Genomic DNA, 23185 nt, shown 5'->3' with positions numbered 1-23185 from the left:
CGACGGGCCGCCAATATATTTCCGCCTTCAGTTTGCGGGCGCGGACTGTGCGCCTGCCTTCTCCACCAGGGGGAGTTGCGGGAGAGCCAGGGCCCCTAAGCCTTGTTACTTAAAGACCTGCATGGCCCCGTCCCACGTGGAAACTGGGGAAACCCTGGGTCATCACTTCGGAGTGTGTTGGATGCACAAGCCTGACAGCTGACCCTCTGGATAGAGTGCCGCACTGCGTTTCTTTCTCTGATCTCTGAGGACCAAAGATGACAGCCGCAGCCCCCGGCAACATGGCGGACGAGCAACCCCTCGCGAGGCGCAGCAGCGTCCTCAAGTCAGTCTTTGTCTGTTTGTTCATCATGTCGGGCTCGTTGCTCTTCGGCATTGACAGCGGTGAAATTGGAGGATTCATGGCCATGGAAAGGTCGGTCTTTCTCCCCCTGCATGAACACCGTTGTCGCTAATCTGAACTGTTGACAGCTTTTTGAAAGATTTTGGATACTATGACCAGGCGACCCAAGCATACAATATTGCCGCACACATCCAACTTGCTTTGAACGGCATGCTCTTCACAGGCTGTATCTTAGCGAGTATCTCGGCAGGTTATATTGGAACAAAATATGGCCGTCGAGTCGGCCTGTTCTGTACCGGATTGGTCTCTATCATTGGCGTTGTATTCCAAGTCTCGTCAGCCCATCTGGGCACCCTCTATGTCGGTCGTATCTTCACTGGAGGTGAGACTGTCATCCCAACTGGATGAGATGGTGTTTTGCTGACCTCCTCACCCAGCCGGAGTCGGGTTTGCCTCCAACTTCGTCCCGACCTATAACGCCGAAGTCTCACCGACGCATCTTCGTGGCATGATGATCGGCTTGTATCAGACTGGCGTCAACATCGGACAAGTTATCGGGACTTGCATAAACGAAGGGACACATAATATGTCTTCGAGATGGGCGTATCGGATTCCGTTGATGACACAACTATTTTTCCCCATCGTCCTGTGCTCCTTCGTGTGGCTGTTCCCAGAGACACCTCGTAAGTCTTGTCGTTCGCGTACCTGACCACACTCGCTCATACCATTCCTTAGGTTGGCTTCTATCCACGAACAAGCATGAAGCTGCCGCCAGAGCAGTCCGACGATTGCGTGGGAAATCGTACCCTCAAGATCAAATCACCGAGGACATTGATGAGATCGCGAAACACATTGAAGCGGAGAGACTGCTGGAGTCGTCAGGCTCCCTCTTCGATATCTTTCGAGGCTCGGATCTCCGAAGAACACACATTGCTTGTGGAACCGTTGTGTGGCAAGTGTTGAGCGGCATCTCCTTCATCAATGGCGTCAGTACCATGCCACTCCCAGAAGAGACAGAACCAGTGCTAACCTGCTGCGCAGTATGGAACCTACTTCTTTACCGTATCGGGAATCAGCAGCCCGTTCGTCATAAGCATCATTTCGCAAGTCTGCCAGCTGGCAGGACTCATTCTGATGTTTCCTTCTCTGCAATACATGGGGCGGAGAACCATCTTGCTCTGGGGAGGCGCAGGACAGACGGTTTGTATGTTCTTGTTCGCCATCGTTGGCACCGCAGCTCCAGGGAGCGTAGCTGCTGCTCGTTGTCTGGTCGCCTTCACTTGTCTGTATGGATTCTTCTTCACCTGGTCGTGGGGTCCAGTCGGGTGGATTGTGACGTCGGAAGTTGCTTCAAACACGTTGAGGTCAAAGACTCAAGGATTGGCATCAGCCGCAAGCTGGCTGGGCACCTTGGTTGTTTCCCTCTCCGTGCCTTATCTCATTAACACCGATGAAGCCAATCTCGGAGCAAAGGTAAGCTTCCAACCACGGCCAGTGGCTTGCCTTCACTGACCGCTATTAGGTGGGATTCATCTTCGGCGCTCTCTGCCTTCTAGGCTTCCTCTGGGCATACCGGTATTTGCCAGAGACCAAAGGTCGAAGTTTAGAGGAGCTTGATGAGCTCTTCATGAACGTGAGTTGAAAAATCTCTGCCGGAAAAAAGTAGTGTCAGGGGTGCTGACCTTGGCTAGAATATCTCTGTTCGCGACTTCAAGTCGTACATATGCCGAGGCCATATCGAACACCATGGTCCTGGTCAAGTCAAATCTGTCGACCTGGATGACTTGAAACCTGAGGGCCAGACGACGGTTGAAAACGTGTCACCTTAAGTTGCGGTTTTCTGCTTGCCAATTGAGCACTCCAACGCAGAGGCGCCAAGGATACACACTGGGTCAGACTCAGTGGACATGAGCACGTATCTATAACCCTTCTTTTGTCAAGTCACCAGCTCATTTCGAAATCATTCAAGCTTGGCCAATTGACTATTTGATCGTAATCAGCGAAGAAAGCATTCCAATCCGTCGACTGTAAGGCGCTGTCCACAAAATCTGTGCCGTTCATTGTCATGTCCCAGTGGCCAGAGCCTGGTGACGGGTTGTGCTGTGTTTGTGGAGCCGTCTCAGTCGGAATTACTTGGTCAGCTGTAGTCCCTGGTTCCTGTGTCGTGATCCTGTTATCGTCATGTTGATCAAGACGAGCCAGGATTGCTTTCATCGTGTGACCCTGAGTCCAGTGCACACCCCAAGTATGGTCTCGCAAGAGAAAGTGCATGAAATCCTCTGCACTTGCGACTGCAGCGTGTAGTCTATCCACCAAAGGCCGAGGGAAAACCGCACCGTGGCGAGCGTCTCTCAGAGCATCCACCACAACCATAAGGGCCCTCGAATTAGCGTAGAGAATGATGTTCAGCTGACCAGGCAGCGATCTCAAAAGCTCGGGGGTAGAATACTCGACAGTTTGACACGCTTCGAACACCAAGGAACCACTGTGCTGGATAAGCATCGTCCTGACCGAATTTGAGACATCATCATGTTCTGGTAACAACGACCTTAGACCCAAGATGAAAAGCAAGCGATTGTTGTTGTGTAGCATTTGGAGTGCACGGTACGTCTGCAGCTCATAATTGTTCTGAAGCAAGTTAAGCTGGTTCTGATGCCATTGGATCTGAACAAGAATGGAAGAAGCCTGATCGCGGAGGGCCGTCCCCGTTGCTGGGTTCGGTCCAAAAAGGTGACGAAGTATTAGGCGGAGACAGCACGAGAGGGCAGTCAGGTGGAAGAAGCAAGCATGTTGACTGAATGAGCTTGACTGGTCCTTGCTCCCTGATATCTTGACGTAGAGTACAGTGGAAAGATTTTGAGTGATATGATCGCTGATATTCAGTGTCTGACCGAGGGCTGCCGAGCAGTAAGCATCTTGGTGGACGCAAGTCGCCCACATATTTTCTCTCAGCTCCAGGTCGGCTTGATCGAATTTACCAGCTGTATCTGAGAGATGGAGGCCGAGGTCTTGTGCCATCGTGCAGGCGAAAGATGTGTGTAGCGAATACCTGAAAAGATCCGCGTGGGTTCTGGTGCAGAGCTCGAGTCGCAGTAAGACAACAAGGAGACCCTGGAGAGTTTGCAGGTCGGGTTGGTAAGGCTCTCGAAGGCTGAACAAATCCTTGAGTTCAGTGGTCAGTACGTCTTGAATATGAGCAAAGTCCCTCATTGAGGCAATGGCAGAATGATGGCGAGCTGCGCATCCCAGAATCGCTGCGTCCAGGAGTGTGTTGTGTGGGTACCGCGCAAGGCTAAGTCGGGTTACGACGGGCCACACGGGTTGAATGTGGGTGAAGAATATTTCGTACAGATGCTGTCGGACATTTGAGTTGATCACCAGCCGTGTCTTCCCTGGGTCATGAGTTGCAGTCTGAAACAACGGATCCACAGAACGAGAGGGACCCAACGCATGTGGCGGCGAGGGAGGTGGCGATTTCTTGTGGAGGTCGAGAGGGTGTCCTCCGGCATTTGAAGATAAGCCCCAAAACAGTGCTCGAGATGGTGCAGTGGGAAAGGACAAGATGGAGTCCCTCAGAGCTGCAACAGTCCAGGGCATAGAGTTGAACAAGCACGGCAGACCGTACGTGTGACATCTTGAACACGACGGATCAAAAATCTGTGATTCATCCCACGAGCACTTTAATTTTAACCTGCGTGATGTATGGTCAGTCAGGCTCAGGCCGTGACGAAGGGAAAACGGATTGGAGATTGGCCGGTACTTTTTGCATGAGTCGCAGGTGACGACTCCTTTCATGGTTGAGAGAAGCTGATCTCGGAAAGACGAGCTGGGGGGAGAAGAGCCCAGCTCTGACTTGCGACAGTGGTCATACCAGAGAAGAGTGACCAATTTGATATTCTGGTCAGATCAGGCAACGCGGGTCGTCTTGACTGGGCGGCCGCGGGTCTCTGCCATCCAAAAGGGGATCTGCCGGAGACCACAGGACGTACGGCGTGTGAGGGAGCAGGAGCGGCTGTGATACTGGGTGTTCAAGGAGTATAGCAGGCGTCTATCAGGTGGGTTGAGGTACTAGAAGAGAGAAGAGCGAACCTCCCTCAGCCTGACACCCCGAGCCTGATGCTGGCAGTACGAAGGATTGGCATGAAGTATGGAGGATTAGGGTTAGGGTTAGGTTAGGGTTAGGGCGATAGACACACTAGTCTAAACACAGCTAGTGCAACGGCAGAGCATTCCCGCAGCCGGTGTCTGTATTATCCGGGGGAGCACCTAGTCACTGGACGGCAGATGCCTTCCTGTTCTCATTCCCTGGGATATCGATCGGCCCTGTGTACGGAGTAGAGGGCAGCAAGCCCCAAGCTTCTAGAGCGCGAATGTCGCGTCCAGCCACCAAGCGACTTCGAGCACCCGCAGCTTGTGACCAGTGCAGGAGCTCAAAACGACGGTAAGAATGAAGAATGTGCCTTCCCCCCCCCCCCCCCCTCCCAAGGACTGTCGTGATCTAACCCACGACTAGCTGTGAAGGAAGAAGTCCGTGCAAAAACTGCTCGCGACGTCAAATACCATGCACTTTCAGACAATCCACCACTGGGGCAGGAGGCGGTGCTGAGCCCGTCGGTGCTGTCGAAGAACGGCAGCAGCATGCAGGTTACTCGCCTTCCTACCGAATAGATTTGCCTCAGCCCTTGCAGGTCCATTTAACACCTCTTTTCGACTGGTTAGGGTTTTCCCCCCTCAATCGGGTGTCTACTGAGAGCTGCCGTGTAGGTATTTTGAGGCCATCGCGCCCCATTGGCCTGTTGTCGAGCGAGCAGACTTGTCAGGAAAGCCTTTTACTTCTCCTTTGCTGACCCGGGCCGTGTGCCTTCTCTCGGCCATGACCATACCTGACAATGCTGCGAATGAGCTCGTCCCAGACATCATCGAGTCGATCCGCAAGTGCTTTGACGCATACGATCTGGTCTCCTTGCCATCGACGTCAACTCTGCAGTCTCTCCTGCTCTTACTCTGTTGCCCGACACTATCGCAGCTCCAATCACCAAGGATGATAACCGCAGCCTGTCGCATGGCGATATCGTTGGGGTACCACCTCGCTCACTCTCCTAGGCCTATACTGTATTGGTCGTGTGTAGGGTGGGCTCGATGGCAATCAATGAAAGATCCCAGTGCAAGAACTGGACTCTGCTTTGATTTGGCGAGCGCCCGTCCACAGACCGAGCCAGATCCATTGTCTTGTTTTGGCAGACTATACTCCCTGCTTGCCCGAGCAGAACAGTGGCCAATATCTGGGTCGGCTTTGCGCGACTTTGTCGATCATGAGCCATCGGCCAACAGAGAGGGCGAAGATGGCGGATGGCTTGTGTCTGATTCCGGTCGACCACGGGTCGAGGCCGTAACGACAACCCTCGTGCGGGTGATGAAACTATATCTCTTCACGCCGGCAGCGCAGTGGGCTGCAGAGTTGGAATCATTGTCTATCGAGGACTCGCAACACCCTTTCCTTCAGATTGATCCTTTCTCACATATAGTCCAAGCCATGCAGTCTGTCAGCTCCAAACAGGAAATATGACTCCGGAGACCAAGTCCTGCAGAAAACTTGAGACCGCTGTCGGAAGGAATAATAATGCTGACTCTATCAAGCCTGTCTAAGGCCAGTGTACACCATAGATTCGTGGGTCTCAGTCCGAAATGGGGACATGCGTGGGCCATAATAGGTGATATTTATGGGATGGGATGGGACGGAACTTCCCTGTGAATAGCTGACAAGAATCGCGGCTTGGAACTGACAGCCTAGGTAGTGTGTGCGAGAAACGGTGAGACCTACGGTACGTCGACTAGGTAGTAGGTAGGTATTCAATATTCTAGAACGTCCTAGGACTGCCATCGGCAGCGATAGCCTTAGGCCTGTCACGGCCCTTAGGCACCGTTTCGCCTACTTCTGGCGTGCGTGATGGCGGTCGGTCGGTGACTTCAATCGTCACCCTGGATTTCTACCCCACAAACTTCAGCCACCTGTTGCAGAATCCCGTCCAGCTTTATTTACATTCCCTTCCCATTAGCTACACCTCTTGCCACGACTTACAGCCAGCTCTGCATTGCCCCTCTGCTGTTCTTCTGACTTGCTCTTACGCTTTTCTCTGTTCATTGTGTGCATAGCGTCTGCAATTGCCGGTTTACCATCTCTCCAAATGGCCCTCCTTCAAGGTCGAGCGAAAAGTATCTTGTCAGGCGATACCTTGGTCATCACCAACCACAAAGGCGCCGAACGCACTCTGTCTTTGGCCTATATCAGTGCCCCTCGACTGAGACGTGAGGGTGACGAGGTAACGTTTGTCTCGTTCCTCTGCTACTGTGCTCAAGCTGACCGCACTACAGCCATTTGCCTTCCAATCCCGTGAATTCCTTCGGGAGCACCTCCTGGGAAAGGTGGTGCAATTCCAAGTCCTGTACGCGATTCCCACCACGAAACGAGAGTACGGCCGAGTCAAGCTTCCTAACGGCCCGGACTTCCCCGATCTGATTGTACAAGAAGGCTGGGCCAAAGTGAGGGAAGATGCGGGCAGGAAGGAGGACGACGAATCCGCTCTGGCATATCTTGACAATCTGCGGTCACTTGAAGCCGAGGCAAAGGCAAACAACAAGGGGCTCTGGGGCAAGGGCGGCCACATAGAGAGCTCCTCCGAACTTTCTCAGCCGAATGCCTTGGTGGAGCAGTACAAAGGCAAGAAGATCGAGGCCGTCGTGGAACGTGTCCTCACTGGTGACCGCTTGATTGCTCGCCTTCTACTCACGCCGACCAAACACGTCCAGACCATGCTGGTCCTGGCGGGGGTGCGAGCCCCTGCTACGAAGCGGACGTCTCCAGAGGGCAAGGAGATTCCAGCCGAGCCTTACGGTACCGAAGCTCATGCCTTTGTGGACGAGAGACTGCATCAGCGGAAATGCTCGGTCGAACTACTGGGTGTGACGCCGCAGAACCAGCTAATCGCCAACGTTCTACATCCCAAAGGGAACATTGCCAAATTCTTGCTCGAAGCCGGTCTGGCCAGGTCCAACGATCAACATGTCACCTTGCTCGGCAATGAGATGGCGCAGTTCAGAAACGCGGAAAACGGGGCCAAGAGCGCAAGGAGAGGACTCTTTACCGGTGCTTCGGCCACGAAATCTTCTGGGGTACAGGATGCAGACTTCGTTGTGTCCCGGGTTCTGAACGCCGAGACAGTCTTCATTCGACCACGTTCTGGCGAGGAACGGAAGGTTACTCTATCAAGTATCCGTCAACCCAAAGCCTCGGATCCCAAGCAAGCTCCATTCGGGGCAGATGCAAAGGAGTTCGTGAGGAAGCGGTTGATTGGTAAACATGTCAAGGTGACGATTGATGGCAAGAAGCCGGCATCGGAAGGCTTTGAGGAGCGGGAGGTCGCCACGGTGACGTTGAATGGGAAGAACATTGCGTTGGCTCTGGTAGAGGCCGGCTATGCTTCCGTCATCAGACATCGACGGGACGACGACGACCGGTCACCGGACTACGACGCACTACTTCTGGCCGAAGAGTCGGCGCAGAAGGAGGAAAAGGGAATCTGGTCGTCCAAACCGCCCGCAACCAAACATTATCAGGATTATTCTGAAAATTTGCAGAAGGCTAAACTGGAAGCCTCGGTCCTGCAACGTCAGAAGAGGGTCCCGGCAGTGGTTGACTTTGTGCGCGCTGGATCCAGATTTGTCGTCCTCGTCCCCCGTGATAACGCCAAACTGACATTTGTGCTCTCCGGCATTCGTACACCCAGACCCGCTCGACATGCGGGCGACACGGCCGAGCCCTTTGGACAAGAGGCATATGATTTTGCCTACCGAAGGTGTATGCAACGAGATGTGGAGATTGACGTGGAAAATACCGACAAGGTCGGCGGCTTCATTGGCACCTTGCACGTCGGGCCGTTGAATTTGGCAAAAGCATTGGTGGAAGAGGGTCTAGCAGAAGTGCACGCCTACTCAGCCGAGCAAAGTGGTCATGCCAATGAACTGTTCGCCGCCGAGCAGAAAGCCAAAGAAGCTCGCAAAGGGATGTGGCACGATTGGGATCCCAGCAAAGAGGAGGAGGTAGATGACCATGTTGCCAACGGCACAAATGGCACGAATGGCGAGTCAGCTGAGGCGACGTCAAGACGGAAGGACTACCGTGATGTGGTGGTGACTAATGTGGACGAGGCTGGCAAGATCAAGGTCCAACAGGTCGGACCGGGAACTGCGGCGTTGACCGAACTGATGAATGCCTTCAAGTCTTTCCATTTGAATAAGACGAATGACCAGCCTCTTCCCGGAGCCCCCAAAGTCGGCGACATTGTTGCCGCCCAGTTCACCGTGGACAACCAGTGGTATCGGGCGAAAGTCCGGCGGGTGGACAGGGAGGGCAAAAAGGTCGACGTGACATACCTGGATTACGGCAATTCAGAATCCCTACCATGGAGTCGATTGCGACCTTTAACCCAACCGCAATTCTCAACGCAGAAATTAAAGCCCCAGGCGACCGACGCGGTTTTGTCTTTCCTGCAACTTCCCACGTCGCCGCAATATCTTCGAGACGCTGTGGATTTTATTGCGGAGCAGACCGAGGCACGGGACCTGGTTGCGAACGTGGATTATGTGGCCCCGGATGGCACACTTCACATTACCTTGCTTGATCCCAAAGTATCGGCCAAGATTGACGAGAGCATCAACGCGGAAATTGTGCAGGAAGGATTAGCCATGGTGCCGACCAAGCTCAAGCCTTGGGAGCGACAGGCCACCGAGACCTTGGCGCATCTGAAAGAGCTCCAGGACGAAGCGAAGAAGGAGCGTCGGGGCATGTGGGAGTATGGAGACTTGACAGAAGACTAAGCTGGATGTCTCTAGTTAGGACGGAGAGAAGCAAAGCGAACAAAAAGCATCTGGCTTGTTTCTAGAACATTGACCCAAGGCTTGCTGCCAGGAGTGACACTCGATCGATAAGCGCAACTACTACTAGCCTCGCCTCAGCAGCGCGTATGTACGGAGTACTTAGGCCAAGGAGGCTTTGCTTACTGCCCTAGACCTGTTGACATAGGCAGCATTACCTCGAGACGAGTCGTCCAGGCAAACAACGAGTCTGACTTCCTTCCACCAACTGCCTAGTGCTGACCGTGTATCGGAGCTGATCAGATAGCAGTTTGTTCTGGATAGAGAGATACGTAATAAGAGTAGGCATGTAAAAGGAGACAAGAAAGTGGTAATTATTGCCGCCATGCGATCGCGGACCCGGAAACAATTTTGTGCCTCGCTGCTGGGAAAGTCGCCGGGGGCCGAAATGTGCATTGTTGTTATGTGTCATTACTATCATCATCATCACAGGGGATACGCCCTCCCTGGCCCGGGCACCAAATAAGATGTCGTGGTGGCGCTCTTAGGCTCCCTAGGCTCGCTCCCGTAGGTGCCCGTGGACGGGATGATATCAGCGACGTTGTCTTAGCTCCTTAGCCTCCTGCGCCCTTGAAGTTGGGCTTAGGGGCTCCTTTTAGGCGTCGACTTCCCTCGGGCCCGACTTCCCTCAGCCTGTGCAGTGCAGGCCAAGTGTACACACGTATCCGTACAGTGCTGCCCCTCTCCAGTCGGGCCAAAATATGAGCGACTCCGTCCATCCTGCTTGGTGCTTGGTTCACCGCTCAGGCTGATGACTACCTCCCAGCACAGACTCCAGTGTGCTGGACCAAACTGACGGCTAAGGTTAGGACTGACTTTATCCCGGCCCGCCGATTAGATCTTCGGCAACAGTCTTAGTTCGTCCTGGTGTATATTTTCGAGTCTTTCGAGTCTTGCAGCGCGCCTGAAATGCGTTTAGATCAACCCAACAGCTTCTCCTAAGACTGGCCCTACATCGACCTAGTCCTTCTCTCTGGCATTCTGGCCATATACCTCTCCTAGACACGCATTTCCTCTGCCCTGACAGTCCGCTGCTGCGACACGGGTCAAGCTTGCGAGTGAACACCGCCCTCCTCTAAACCCACTTGAGCCGAAATGAGCCAGCTCTACAGGACCTTCACCGGCCAATCGCAAAAGTCCCATCACTCGCATCAAACAGATGCCTCTACACCAACGCACCCAACCTTGTCAAGGACCAACACCGCAGACCCGTTGACGGGCACCCTCCACCACCTGACTCCGGTCCAGGAAGAGAAACTTGAGGAATTCAAGGAGCGGCTGCTTAAAGCAGGATGGTGGACACCCGATGGAGTCAACGGGAAAGCGAGCCATGATGATGGAACGTTGCTGTACGATCTCGATCTGTATCACATGGCATTCTCGACCTCGCGCTGACCCCCTGTTGCAGCCGATACCTACGAGCCCGCAAGTTCGACGTCCATGGCGCAATCGGCCAGTTCACCGACACGGAGAAGTGGCTCAAGGACCAACGTGTAGAAGAGCTCTATGATCACTTCGACGTGGAGGCGTATGAGAAGGCTCGGCTGATGGTAAGCCATCCTCCCTACGCGCAAGACAATCCAACAGAGTTGACTGGGAAAATGATTGATAGTATCCTCAATGGACCGGCCACCGCGACAAACGAGGCATCCCCATCTACGTCTTCTTGATCAAAGGACTTGACAGCAAGAATGTGCAAAAGTACCAAAAAGAGTCCCAGTCCTACAAAGACAGTCTGCCCTACCATAAGAGCCTCTCCACTCCGGCCAAACTATTACCGCTATTCGCCCTTTATCAGAACCTGCTCAATTTCGTCATGCCCTTTGTTTCCACCCTCGAACGACCCAATCCCGAAGTGCCGGTAACAACTTCGACAAATATCGTTGATATTTCAGGGGTCGGACTTACTCAGTTTTGGAATCTCAAGGCACACATGCAGGATGCTAGTGTCCTGGCCACTGCCCATTATCCAGAAACTCTGGATAGAATATTTGTAAAGATACATCCTTGTCAAGACATCAAGATGCGAGGAGCTGACTCATGCTAGATTATCGGTGCCCCTTCCTTCTTCCCTACTGTTTGGGGCTGGGTTAAACGATGGTTCGATCCCGTCACCGTCTCCAAAATCTTTATCCTGGGCAAGCATGAGGTGAAATCCACCCTGTCCCAGTATATGGAGACCAAGGACTTTCCTAAACGATATGGCGGCGATCTGGAGTGGGAATGGGGCGATCTTCCTGACCTGGACGACAAAACCCGAGCCGCAGTGGAAACGGATGGGAACAAAGGTTGGGTGCCAGGCCCCTGTTTGTGGCTTGGGGGCCAGAGAGTTGTGGTCGGGTCAGTCAATGGCAAGCTCAGATGCTCGGATGCCGAGGTCGAGAAGAAGAAACCCGTTGTCTATGCTGCAGACTATACCGAAACACCAGTACACCCGGACAAGAGGTTGTCGAAAACGTCAAACACACATGCAAACATGGCTAACGGGACAGCCTCAGCGCATCATAACGCTGAAGAAGCTGCAGTGGCGGCAGGGACAGACGGTGCAACGGCAGCAAACATCATCGCAGACCGAACGGAATCAGAACAAGAACCCTCTTCCCCGTCCTCTCACCATCATCACCTCCTTCACCTCCCCCACCGCCACAGCCATCATGCCCAACCTCATCCACCGGCTATGCCTCAACCAGGCCCCGTGCCTGCGCACACCGTGGCCATGACGCAAGCCGTTGCTGCCAAACTTGCGGACGAATCCGTCTCGACCATCCCCGCCACTACTAATGAACACGCAGAGTCCCCAGAAGCGCACCCGGAAGTCATTGTTGCGAGCGACACCTCTATAGGCTTGGCGATTGAGACGGAGAGATTGACGCTTGTGGAGGAAGGGTACGAAAATGGGAGAGCAGACAAAGAGGCCGACATCCAACTCGAGCGACCATCGATTGAAAGATTTGTGACGGCCACAGAAGTCACAATTATGCGAGGAGACTGAGAGGGCGCAGGTACGGGTCGACTCGATAAGAAAGAGAAGCGATGGAAGGGAGTGGGCTATGTCTGACGCCACCTTGAATTTGGTCTGTTCAGCCCATTGGCGATGCCATCGGGTGAAAGTTGGCCAGCCTGCGCCTTGCATTTACTCAGCTTGGAGGGCGTCTGGAGAGACTGTGACAGTGGCCGAACTCGAGCACTTTTATGTTTGGGCCTCCCAGTCGCAGGGCTCGGACTCTGAACAGGCTTACTCTGACCCATGCGCTCAATATACTCGCTATGACTGTGCTGGACAGGTCGGATATCTTGCGGAAGAGGGTCCTTATAAGCGCAGTGACTGCTATTCTGGCAAACAACACGATTTGGAAACGGGAAGGTTGGCTTGTCGATGGAAGCGCGAGCCGCACAAGGCTATATTGGCCGTGCAGTGTACTATATTGCTCCGAGCTTTCTTTGGCCGCATATTTCGGCCACGGTGAGACTCGGGCTGCCTGCTTGTGTTGTGTTGGGATGGAGGTGGAGGTGGAGGAACAGGGAATTGGTCCATGTCTGATCCGATCGCGCCGTTTCATCACAGAGTGGCCGTTATCTCTTCATGCTTGTTTCCTCGTTGGTGTCTGGTCGCGCCGTTTCATCCAGAGCGGCCGATGTCTCTTCATGCTTCATGCTTGTTTCCTCGTTGGTTCTTGTTCTTCTGTGAGACTGTCCTGCACTGGACTGGACTGAACTGCGCGTGGAGCGTTACATATACAGTACCTAGGTACCTCATTATAAGTAGGTATGTACCTGTATGTATGCAGTCCTAAGCTTATGGATTATGGCCCCCCGGTCCTGGTGCAGCTTTGACTGCAGTGCAGGTGCCTTCAAATTGCGATTCAATATCCGTACAGCAGGCATGTTAGGTAGTGAGTGGTATGGCATCCGTCCACTGAACTATACAGCATGAACCCACTGAAAACGGAACGGAATGAGCCGGGACCAGAGACGTGAGCTTAGGCTGCCGAGGTTGATCAAGTCAGGCGAGGTGAGATGGTTGTATCGTAGTATAGTGTAGTGTAGTGCCTCCTGTGCGGTGCGAAACTGCAGTGCCGGTCTCTTGCTCTAGATGGTCCCTTGGTCTGTTCAAGGCACAAGGCCATACCGTCCATGGTTGTTCGACCAGTGTCCTCTTTTGGTAATCAAATCCATGGAGAAGCTTCAGCTCAGTACTGGCCAGTGGTAGACTGCTTTGCTGTACTCTGTATACAGCTATTGCTCCCCGCAACCCCAAGAGGACTTTTGTGTTTGACTACTACCTAGATAGTATTGGAAGATATATGTTTGACTACTAGTCTTGGAAGATATATGTTTGACTACTAGTCTTGGAAGATATATGTTTGACTACTATAGGTAGTATTGGAAGATATATGCTTGGCTTAGAGAGTCCTGGGTAGAACTACCTTCGGTCTTTTCACGTCCCCATCATCCGCGCCATATATATCTCAACGGTCATCCGTTCTCTTGTAACTACATATCTCGCGAGATCTTGTCGAGATAAATATCATTTTCTTTCTGCCTGGACTGCATTGGCCGTGGCCGGCACGTTGATCATATACTACGTGATGCTTGCTTGGGGTTCGACGTCAAGACATGCTATGCTGTCCAATTATGCGGCGATACCAATGACGCCGCATGCAGGTCGCGGACCGGCGTTGCCCGTCTTCTTGCTCTCCTCGTTACCACCTCGGCCGAGATCATCGGTGCCACCGTGAACGACGACAGTTCGCTGCGTTGGAGACGTAGAGTCAGCATATAGTCACTTTTCTCAGGTTACATCGGGGCATGTTTGGGAGCTTACTCCGAGAATGCTGTGTTCACCAATCAGCTTGACCAGGCTGTCGCTGACGCTGCCCTTGGCGTTGCCCTGAGCATCGGTCTTGATGTTTCCAAGGTCGCCAACGTGGCGTTCAGAGTCGGTTGGGGAACCGTGAGTCTTGCTGAACGGGTTGTCTAGTATAGCAACGAGCGTCAGCTTATGATGTTGCCCGACTCTTGCTTTCGGATTGGGTCTTGATCTTCTTCCTGCTCTGATTGGGGACGTGGGTCTGAAACATACAATGAGGACCAGCGCTGGTGCATCCGTTGGTGTTGTCGCCAAAAGTGTGGATGTGGAAGCCACGCTCGGCGCTGGCGTCGTTGCCAGAGATGTCCCAAGTGATGGTGGTGGGAGCGGACTCGGAGGCTTGCTCGAAAGTCACTTGGCCGGAGACCTTGGAGTCCCCACGGAGGACGGCAACTGGAAGGGAGGAAAAGATGTCAGTATGATGCTATCAACCTCGACATGAAACGCTGTCGTTCTGATTGATTTGGCGTGCTTGGTGCTTGGTGCTTGGTGCTTGGTGCTTGGATTGATTGATGCTGGATGCTCACAGCTGACAAACCTCCGGCACCAAATATTCTACACCGTGTTGGGTGGAAAGAGGAGGTGACGAGGACTTACCTGCTTTAACCATTTTGACGGATTGATTGATTCGAGTTTTGTACAAGCTCGGACAGCAACGATTAGATGGACGAGATGGAGGTGGACGCTCAAGGTGTAGATGATGGAAAGGATGGAAGAAGGAAGAAAGAAAAAGGCGTAATCAATAGAGGGTACTGGGGACTCGAGTGGAGTTTAAACAGAGCGAACGGCGATGATGGAATCGAGCGCAGTTCCGCAGTATTTCGACTGCCCATCCTACCTAGTACTAGTAGGTTGTCACCGATATAGGCGCCGATGAAGCAATTACAATTGAGCCGGGCGAAAGTGAGGGGCACTGAGGGACAGTCGCAGCGCAGCTTGTGGTGAGGGGCAATTTCTGGGCCTATAGAGCACAGAGTACGGAGTTTAGGGGCTCAGGGCCTGGGTACCTTAGGTACCTAAGGTCAGGTAGGTAACGTACGTCGTACAGTACTACTACGGCGCAGCATTGATTCAGGCACGTGCAGCTCTCCGCCGCACCTGAGGCACCCCATGGTGCCCCTCTTCGCGTTCCGGCACTCCTGGTCCCCGACGCCGGAATAGTAGGGAGAAGCCGGCCGGAAGCAATGTACTGTAAACCGCTCGACCATCCACCGTCCATGGTTGATTGATCGGTCCATCATGTTTCACCCTTTCGTCACTCACGCCAGCCTCCGTGGTCCATCATGATCCTTCTGCTTTGAGGCGCCGTTTGCAGTGCTGGCAACCTCACCAGTTCGGCGCATTGTCACTTCACCAACCCACCAGAATCCTTGCTATGGTTATCACGAAGAGTGATAACGACATACATCACTGCCTCCGTACACACTCACACCTTCGGAACTATACTATCATCCCGGGAAACTAGACCATCGCGTCTTTCTGTCGTCTCCCACACCTCTGCAACGGTAAGTGGTAAGTCCAGTACCCGCCCAAACATCACCAGGCACCCATCATCCCGTCTCCGTTCTACATCTTCTCCATCAACCATCATGTCGTCCGCCGACAGAGCCAACCTCCCCAAATTCTTTAAGGCGATGGAGTCGATTTATGGTCCTTTTCCGGAATATCTAGACCCCAGCCTTCCCAAATGGACCCCTCCTCCGGCCGCAGAGGGCCATCGAGGCCGTTACTTGTGGACCGATGGATTTGCCGTCGTCAACTTTTTGACTCTTCACAAGTTGACCGGCGAGGAACGTTACTTGACTTTGGCCGCAAACCTTGTATCCACTGTCCATAACATTCTAGGTTACACCCGTGATGGCAAATCCAGGCTTCCTGGGGCGACCGATGATCGCCCACTCAACGGCGGCTTACGCATTGGCAAGTTGGACGAGTCGGGTCCAGATGGGGATGGACAGTACTTCCACTACCTCACTGTGTGGATGTTTGCACTTAATCGTATGACCGTTGTGACGGGCAATGAATGGTACAACGACCAGGCCGTGTCCATGGCCAAGACTATTCTTCCTCGCTTCATGACACACATGTCTCACAGCAGACCTCGGATGTATTGGAAGGTCAGCATGGATCTTTCTCATCCGCTTGTCACGTCGGAAGGCAACCTCGATCCAGTTGACGGATATGTGACCTACAAACTTCTTCAAGACACCAGTGGTGACCATGCAATCCTCCAAGACGAAATTGCTGCATTTCAAAAGATAGTCGACACAAAATGGCGCTATTACACCTCAAGCGACACCCTGGATCTGGGAATGACCCTGTGGACGGCACACTGGCTCAGTTTGGAAGAGCCCTGGGCAGCTACGATCTCTCGCCGGGCCGTCTCGTGTCTTGGCTCTCTCATACGGGACGGTTATTTCGACGAGCCAATCAGTCGTAGGCTAGCATTTCGCGAATTCGGCACAGCTCTAGGGGCTCGCGTGGCGATGGCTTGGATGGATGAAGCGGATACAACCAACACCCAGCTCCAGGCCCTTCCGGATCTCATCTGCAAGACATGGGAAGATGCTGGCTTGGTCCCGACCCCGACGAAGCAGGTACAGGGGCGGATGGCTGAGCTCATGCCGATCACTGCGGTCATGTATGCATCCGCCTTGATTCCTGGGATGATGTGTCGGCAGTCATGATTGCGGACGACACTAGTCATTTCTAGGTCTGCCCGGTCGAGCGTTTACACTACCTTACCATCTATCCAGGAGTTCCGCACACCATCTCTCGCTCTATTTTCTAGTTCGAGACTCTATTTTGAGAGCATTTCCAGCTTGGCAAAGGCTTACTGGTGGTATTTTATTTGACAGTGGGATAATGGGGGTAACCACGGAAGTCCTACAATTCTGAATGCCAAATGAAAGGAATGTCCTGATTGCGAACATTAATACATGGATCTCTTGCTTTTCCAACTACACAAGAAGCCGAATGCATAGATTTACCTGTTACCAACGAAGCATTGAAACATAGGTAGTCAAGTGTACGTAAGAATACTCCTTACTAATTCGTACAGCGGATGGATGCACATGCCAGAGAAATTTCCCTTTATTGCCTCTTCATATAACTATGGCAGAGCAACAGTATATGTTACGAAAACGCAAACACCAGTAACCAGTGATGAAAAGTGTATTACGGTAGGTGGCACTGTGCCAGTGGTGGTCTTCGATGCATCGATGGTATTTGAGCGAGAGGCTGGCCTTGGCCTGTTTGGGGTTAGTTGAGATGCTCGTGATCGGCTAAACCGGTTTAGGACAGATCACAGCGAGTGACGACAGCGGACGACATTCAGACTGGTGAGACCTTTCCTGAGAAGGTACCAAAATATACAGGTACATCGGTAAATGACATCCTCTTCCTATATCTACTTCCTGCAGGTATCCCGACCCAGAGCGCGATCTTGTGTCACCCGGCAACCCGAGTGTTCAGCCCGTCGGCTATTACCTCACTCCGGCCTCGAAGTCGGCTGATTTGAGGGCCAACAATGGCACAATCCGACTCAGCCTTGGCCTCGGCCTCCTTCGACCTCAGCCTGTATATCCTAACGTTCAATTGTGCGCGCACGCCTGTTCAACCGGACGTCTTTGCGCCGTACTTGTTCTCCGCATTGAGTCCAGGTCAGCGGGCGCCCGAGCTGCTCGTGCTTTGTCTGCAGGAAGTCGCACCCATCGCGTATGCCTTTCTTGGTGGCTCCTTTCTGACGCCGTACTTTGATGCATTCCGCGCCGTTGTCAAGCTGGCGTGCAAGCACCTCGATGCGAGGACAGATGGTGATACTGGTCCGGATACCGCTACTGCTACTGCTACAAGCTATGTCAATGTCCTCTCGCGCAACCTGGGACTCACTGCGATCATGATCTTCGCCAGGGCCGATATCGCGGACAATATTGCCTGGATTCACACGGCGGGAGTCGGGCTGGGAGTGAGCGATATGGGCAATAAAGGCGCGATAGGAGCCAGGCTGGGGTACAGGTACGGATCAGCTAGTCCGAGTCCTGGCGAAGCAGACGACAAAGAAGTCCAAATGACGTTTGTCGCTGCCCACCTGGCCGCAATGGAGGATGCCTTGGAACAACGGAACGCGGACTACAAAAACATCGTGCAGAGGCTGGTGTTTGTGCCGGAAACCACTACTTCAACCCAACGGGCGGGGCCTAGGGACGAACAAGCAGAAGATGCACCGTTGTTGCAAGGCCAACTTGACCCTCCGCTACGAAACGCCCCCCCAGAGACAGGCATCTACTCGGCATACTCGCATCTCTTCATCGCCGGGGATCTGAACTACCGCACATCGCTCCTCCAGCCCTCGCCTCAAGATGTGGAAGAACGGTTCCCACAACCTACCAGCGACGAAAACGATCCCAAACATTTCCATCATCTTCTGGCCGAGGACCAGCTCACCCAGCAAGTCAAGGCCGGGAACACACTGCACGGGTTGACGGAGGCGACGATCGATTTCCCTCCGACATACAAATACGACCCAGATAGCAGCAAGGCTGTAACTCTCGATAGAGAACAACATTGGACCTGGGCCCGTCACCGCTGGCCCAGTTGGTGCGACCGCATCTTCTTCTGGAAACCAGATGGTGATGTGAAGGTCAATCCACTGAGATACACGTGCCTGCCATTATTTGCGACCTCGGATCATCGGCCGGTGGCGCTGGCCGCTACGGCACCATTGAAAGCGGTTACGGACGCAATAAAGGATCAAAATGCACCTTACCCCATTGATCCGGAGTGGAGGAGTCGGAGAGCGACGGCACGGAAGAAAGAGTTGGTCGTAGGTCTTTTGGCTTACTTGAGTTTGACAAGAGAGGGCAATGGCTTGCTAGTGGCTATCACCATTGGTACCCTGGGAGGATGGTTGGTCATCAGATCGCTACTTATGGCTTGATGGTCGTGACCCGCTACGTTGGCCTAGAGGAAACGCATCTGCGCGCACGAAACACGTCCGCCATAAATGGAAAGAAACCAAATCCATGAACTGGGCGGTTTTGCGATGGACGTATCAAAGCGACCAATGGCATGATACGTTCTCAACGCTTCGATGCTGGGCTGATCTTAACGGAAGACAACTTCGCTCTGGGAGTTTGGTTCGCCGTTTCAAACATCGAAAACTGTGAGGTTGCAAAAAGTCGCCATTTGCAGCAGGCTCCGACTTCCTTCTGTACTGGGCAACCGGACCGACGAGTGGTGTGGTTATATTGGTGCACTGGTCGTGGCGGAGCATCTCAGGCGAAACCCCCAGATCCTGTGCCAGGCAGCAATGTTACCTGTCTAGATATTCCCACGATTGTACAGGGGTCGGGGAAGCAGGGAAGAGGAGGGTCTAGGCCGTCAGACTCTGATGACCCTGAAAGCCTAGGCCTCAAGCCACCGGTCCGAATTGTGAACAACAGTGAGCCGTGTGCAATTTTGGGCGGCGAATCGACGGCGCTTGTACGAAGTTCCTTTCCCTCTCTTTGTACGAGCTGTACAGTATCCCGCTAGCTGAGGAGTGGCACCCGGAGAAAGAATTCCGGGGATGGAACTAGATATGGTGTGACTCTGAGAGGCTGTATGTAGGACGCATGTTGGGACAAGAAGGATTTAAGCTGGGCAACAGGCAACAGGCAACGCAGCAACAGGCCATTCCCTGTAAACATGTCAGTAGCATCCTCATTATTGGATGACCGGCGATATGCGTGGGTGACCGGGAAGCGATCTGACGAGTGGGTGGGTGGGTATTGATCAGGCACAAACCAAAGGCTGTGGGAGCTTCAGCCTAACAAGAGAGAAATCAGGCGCAAGCGGTGCCTGACAGGACCGACGTAGGCGTGTTACAACTGGCGCAGGGAAGCAGAAGGGTTGAAAGGTCAACAGCTCAAAAAGCAGGTATGATTCGATCGATCGAAGCGACGTGGCAAGCAATCAAAATGCATAGCCACAGCTCTGGCCAGGAAGGAGTTGCGGGACTGCCAGCCAGACTGTATCATTTGCCGTGCTCACTTGAAGTTTGGTGTTTTTTGGTTTGTTGCTGCATCTGGTGGTGGTTTAGGTACATCCATCCTCCGTCCTCCCGGTCCTGTTCATCAGGTAATTAGGAAGTTGTCGCCGGTGGGTGTTGCGATGCACGGATAGCACCTATAGTCATGACACTAGCGGCTTTCTCAGCCGGGCTTGTTTCTATTGTACTGTAGGCTAAGGGGCCTTAGGGGCCTAAGACCCGAGGCTTAGGCTTCGGCCTCCTTTAAGGAATGCCCGGGACAAATAACCTTTCACGCTAGAGTCCTGTCCAGCTGAAGAGACGCGTACGGATGAAACCCTGCAACACACCTAAGGGACCTGAGGGACCTGAGAACCCCTGTCGGCTTCAATAACCAACTGTCCAACTGTTGTACGGAGGGCCTTAAGGCTTCGGCTTATTAGGCTTCTCAGGCAGCAGGTACGGGAGCACCGAGGACTCACTGTAGGGAGTTACCTAGTAGCTACCAGGTAGCCATCCTTGCTCAACACCATGCTTACGACGACTACTACTGTAAATACCGGGCCATCCTCACTCGTCTCCTGTCAGATCTCCTTTCTCCCGTCAACATCTGCCTCAGGCTGTACACTACTAATACTCCGTACTTTGTCGCCCCTTTCAACCTCTTTCAGTCTTGTCCAACATCCGCACTTCAGACAACCCATTGAATTGCTTCTCTTTCCGGGAGAACAGACCCTCCCGTCACCAAAAACGCCGAGCAATATTGCCCTATTGTGCTATATACCTAGGTACCTTACCAGGTACACTTGGCTCGACCATATCATTTTGCCTGGCGATCTTCCTCGATTCCTCCGAGTAAGGCACCACCCGAGCCTTTGCCTCGCTCAGCTCAACTCCACCATCCAATATTATTATGTTCTCCTGTTCGAATCAGCCTCGGGGATGCCGCGGACGGTGTGACACAGCTGGTGGCAAGTGTGCAGAGTGCCGGGTATGTCCTGTTCTTCCCATCTCATCTCTGCACCACCTTTCTAACATTTGTCCTTGTCAGATGTACAACTTCCGCAGTCGGCCTGGCAGGCCCTTTCGATCCGTCCTGTCGCAGCCGCCGAGCTTCCGGTCGCAGTCGCAGTCGCATTCGACGTCATTTGATGCTGATGTCACCACCCTGCTGTGCCCTGCAGATGATGCGAGGTAGCGCCGCAGCCTAAGCCCATCCACACCACCACCACCACCACCACCACCACCACCACCACCACCACCACCACCACCACCACCACCACCACCACCACCACCACCCACCCTCCTCTCCGTATTCCTCCCCCAACCCCCAACTCAACCAACACCCGACCACTCATGACCTCCCTCCAGCAGCTTCCTCCTTGGGCCGCTGCATGGCACCTCCTCAGTCCTTCCCAAACTGCCCGGGTATCAGGATATGCCGGCAGCGCGGTGATGCCACTGACGACCTCTGATTGTACTCCTACGACCCGAACTACCTGACGATCCTCTCATGACGACCTACGAACTTTTCGACTGATTTCCACACTATTCCCCTCTGAGTCCTCACAGCGTTTCTTCAATTTGGCCACACGGTCACCCTGTATTGAAATATTTGTTATCTTACTCACGTTTCAGCGATGGCGTATTGAGGCACCGTTTTTGTTGTCTAACTGTTTATCTTACTATGTATTTTGCGGATGCCTCAGCAGGCTGAGATTGTGCAGGCTACGACGGCGGCACTTGCTGCACCGGAGATGTATAAGGAAGATAGGTTGGAGGCAATGGTGCAAAGTTAGGACCGAAGCTTCGCAACAATGAGTTGGCAGACTGGCTTTCTTCCTCTTGTACATGATGCGCGCTCGGCAATCAGAGCTGGACAAAATTAGAGTGTAATTTGGAAATACGGAATGACACCTGTTGAATCACACATACTCTACGAACTATCTAACTTGGCTTTCTGGCTAGGCAGTGCTCGTCTCTCATCTGCGTCTGCTTCCCAACTGCTGATCGATCCGTAGCTGACGCAGAAGCGTTGGCTTGAATGCGTGTTGAGGCTGCTTTGATCGCAATGGTTTAGCTGTGGAACTACATATGTACTGTACTGACTACTGTAGGTGCCCGACCGCAACCAGGCCCAAGGGCCCTCAGGCCCAAGGGCCGTAAGGCCCTGAGGCCTGACGAGCCTCCTTAGTCCCGCCCGTCCATGGCGATCAGGCACCTGAACCACCACATGGCATGGCAATCAGACTCACTATTACTAGCGGGGCTTAGGACATGAAACTCGCTGAAACCTACTTCTTCACCCTTCTCTCGCCAGCCTGAGGCGACTTGACTGTGACTCCGGCAAGTGCGTTCGGCAATGGCGTTCGGCAATGAGCATTGGGCGCGTGGACGATCGTGAGTTAAGCAGGCGGTCGTTGCAACTTGCAAGCGGTTTGTTAGGTACATACAGTACCTATCCTCCGGCACCACCGGCGGCTAAAGGACCCTTAGGTAGGATTCAATCACACATGCCAGTGCTTGTCAGACTCTCAATTGAATTGCCTTCTCACTTCCGGCGATCCACGTGACTGACTGTATCTGCAGTCTTCAGATTTGGTCGTCAACATCAACATCGCCTTCGCCATCGCTTCTCACAATCCTATCATTGACGATCGGATGGTGTTGCCGCTTCAAAACAATAGCGCTGTGGCGTTACCCCAAAAGCACAGACCCTGAGACCGCCCACAATCGCCCCAGCGCCATGGGGTTAGACTTCCGCGCCTCGGACGCCATTGAAACCTGCCTCCACCGAGCCCGAGCCTGAGCCTCCGTACGACCTGTCCACAAGAAGCTATCGACTCCTATACTGTCTGGAGAGACATTGCCATGCCTGGAGCTCTCTGCACCCAGTAGCTTCACACACTTGTTCGCTGCTCTCCAGTAAAAGGATGGTGTAATACTTGCGAGAATCTCGCATGCATTGTTTGGTGCCTTAATCAAACACTGGCCGAACAGACTTCGGCCCCATTGGAACCCAAGGCGAGTG

General features: G+C 53.3%; 7 protein-coding genes across 7 annotated transcripts; 5 read left to right on the top strand and 2 right to left on the bottom strand.

Annotated features, from left to right (window-relative positions):
* Positions 1–281: 281 nt before the first annotated feature.
* Positions 282–1985, top strand: A1O3_08116 (uncharacterized protein; the record flags this gene model as incomplete). Its single annotated transcript, XM_007738215.1, has 6 exons — positions 282–415; positions 472–725; positions 781–1026; positions 1079–1329; positions 1385–1816; positions 1866–1985. The coding sequence occupies 6 exons, from the start codon at positions 282–284 to the stop codon at positions 1983–1985; spliced, it is 1437 nt and encodes a 478-aa protein (XP_007736405.1).
* Positions 1986–2284: 299 nt separating this feature from the next.
* On the bottom strand, positions 2285–3940 carry A1O3_08115 (uncharacterized protein; the record flags this gene model as incomplete). The annotated part of the gene is made up of 1 exon (XM_007738214.1): positions 2285–3940. The coding sequence occupies one exon, from the start codon at positions 3938–3940 to the stop codon at positions 2285–2287; it is 1656 nt and encodes a 551-aa protein (XP_007736404.1).
* Positions 3941–6528: 2588 nt separating this feature from the next.
* Positions 6529–9217, top strand: A1O3_08114 (uncharacterized protein; the record flags this gene model as incomplete). Its single annotated transcript, XM_007738213.1, has 2 exons — positions 6529–6663; positions 6716–9217. 2 exons carry the CDS (start codon positions 6529–6531, stop codon positions 9215–9217), a joined length of 2637 nt encoding a protein of 878 aa, XP_007736403.1.
* Positions 9218–10369: 1152 nt separating this feature from the next.
* On the top strand, positions 10370–12266 carry A1O3_08113 (uncharacterized protein; the record flags this gene model as incomplete). Its single annotated transcript, XM_007738212.1, has 4 exons — positions 10370–10623; positions 10683–10824; positions 10887–11267; positions 11322–12266. 4 exons carry the CDS (start codon positions 10370–10372, stop codon positions 12264–12266), a joined length of 1722 nt encoding a protein of 573 aa, XP_007736402.1.
* Positions 12267–13907: 1641 nt separating this feature from the next.
* Positions 13908–14754, bottom strand: A1O3_08112 (superoxide dismutase; the record flags this gene model as incomplete). The annotated part of the gene is made up of 4 exons (XM_007738211.1): positions 13908–14027; positions 14100–14251; positions 14358–14537; positions 14742–14754. The coding sequence occupies 4 exons, from the start codon at positions 14752–14754 to the stop codon at positions 13908–13910; spliced, it is 465 nt and encodes a 154-aa protein (XP_007736401.1).
* Positions 14755–15733: 979 nt separating this feature from the next.
* Positions 15734–16831, top strand: A1O3_08111 (uncharacterized protein; the record flags this gene model as incomplete). The annotated part of the gene is made up of 1 exon (XM_007738210.1): positions 15734–16831. One exon carries the CDS (start codon positions 15734–15736, stop codon positions 16829–16831), a length of 1098 nt encoding a protein of 365 aa, XP_007736400.1.
* An 842-nt stretch (positions 16832–17673) lies between these two features.
* Positions 17674–19083, top strand: A1O3_08110 (uncharacterized protein; the record flags this gene model as incomplete). Its single annotated transcript, XM_007738209.1, has 1 exon — positions 17674–19083. The coding sequence occupies one exon, from the start codon at positions 17674–17676 to the stop codon at positions 19081–19083; it is 1410 nt and encodes a 469-aa protein (XP_007736399.1).
* Positions 19084–23185: the final 4102 nt, after the last annotated feature.

Source organism: Capronia epimyces (genome assembly GCF_000585565.1).
Source record: "Capronia epimyces CBS 606.96 chromosome Unknown aczIQ-supercont1.7, whole genome shotgun sequence".
Classification (NCBI taxonomy): Eukaryota; Fungi; Ascomycota; class Eurotiomycetes; order Chaetothyriales; family Herpotrichiellaceae; genus Capronia; species Capronia epimyces.
The sequence above is the reverse complement of the archived record's forward strand: the minus strand, read 5'-3'. Positions and strand labels throughout refer to the sequence as shown.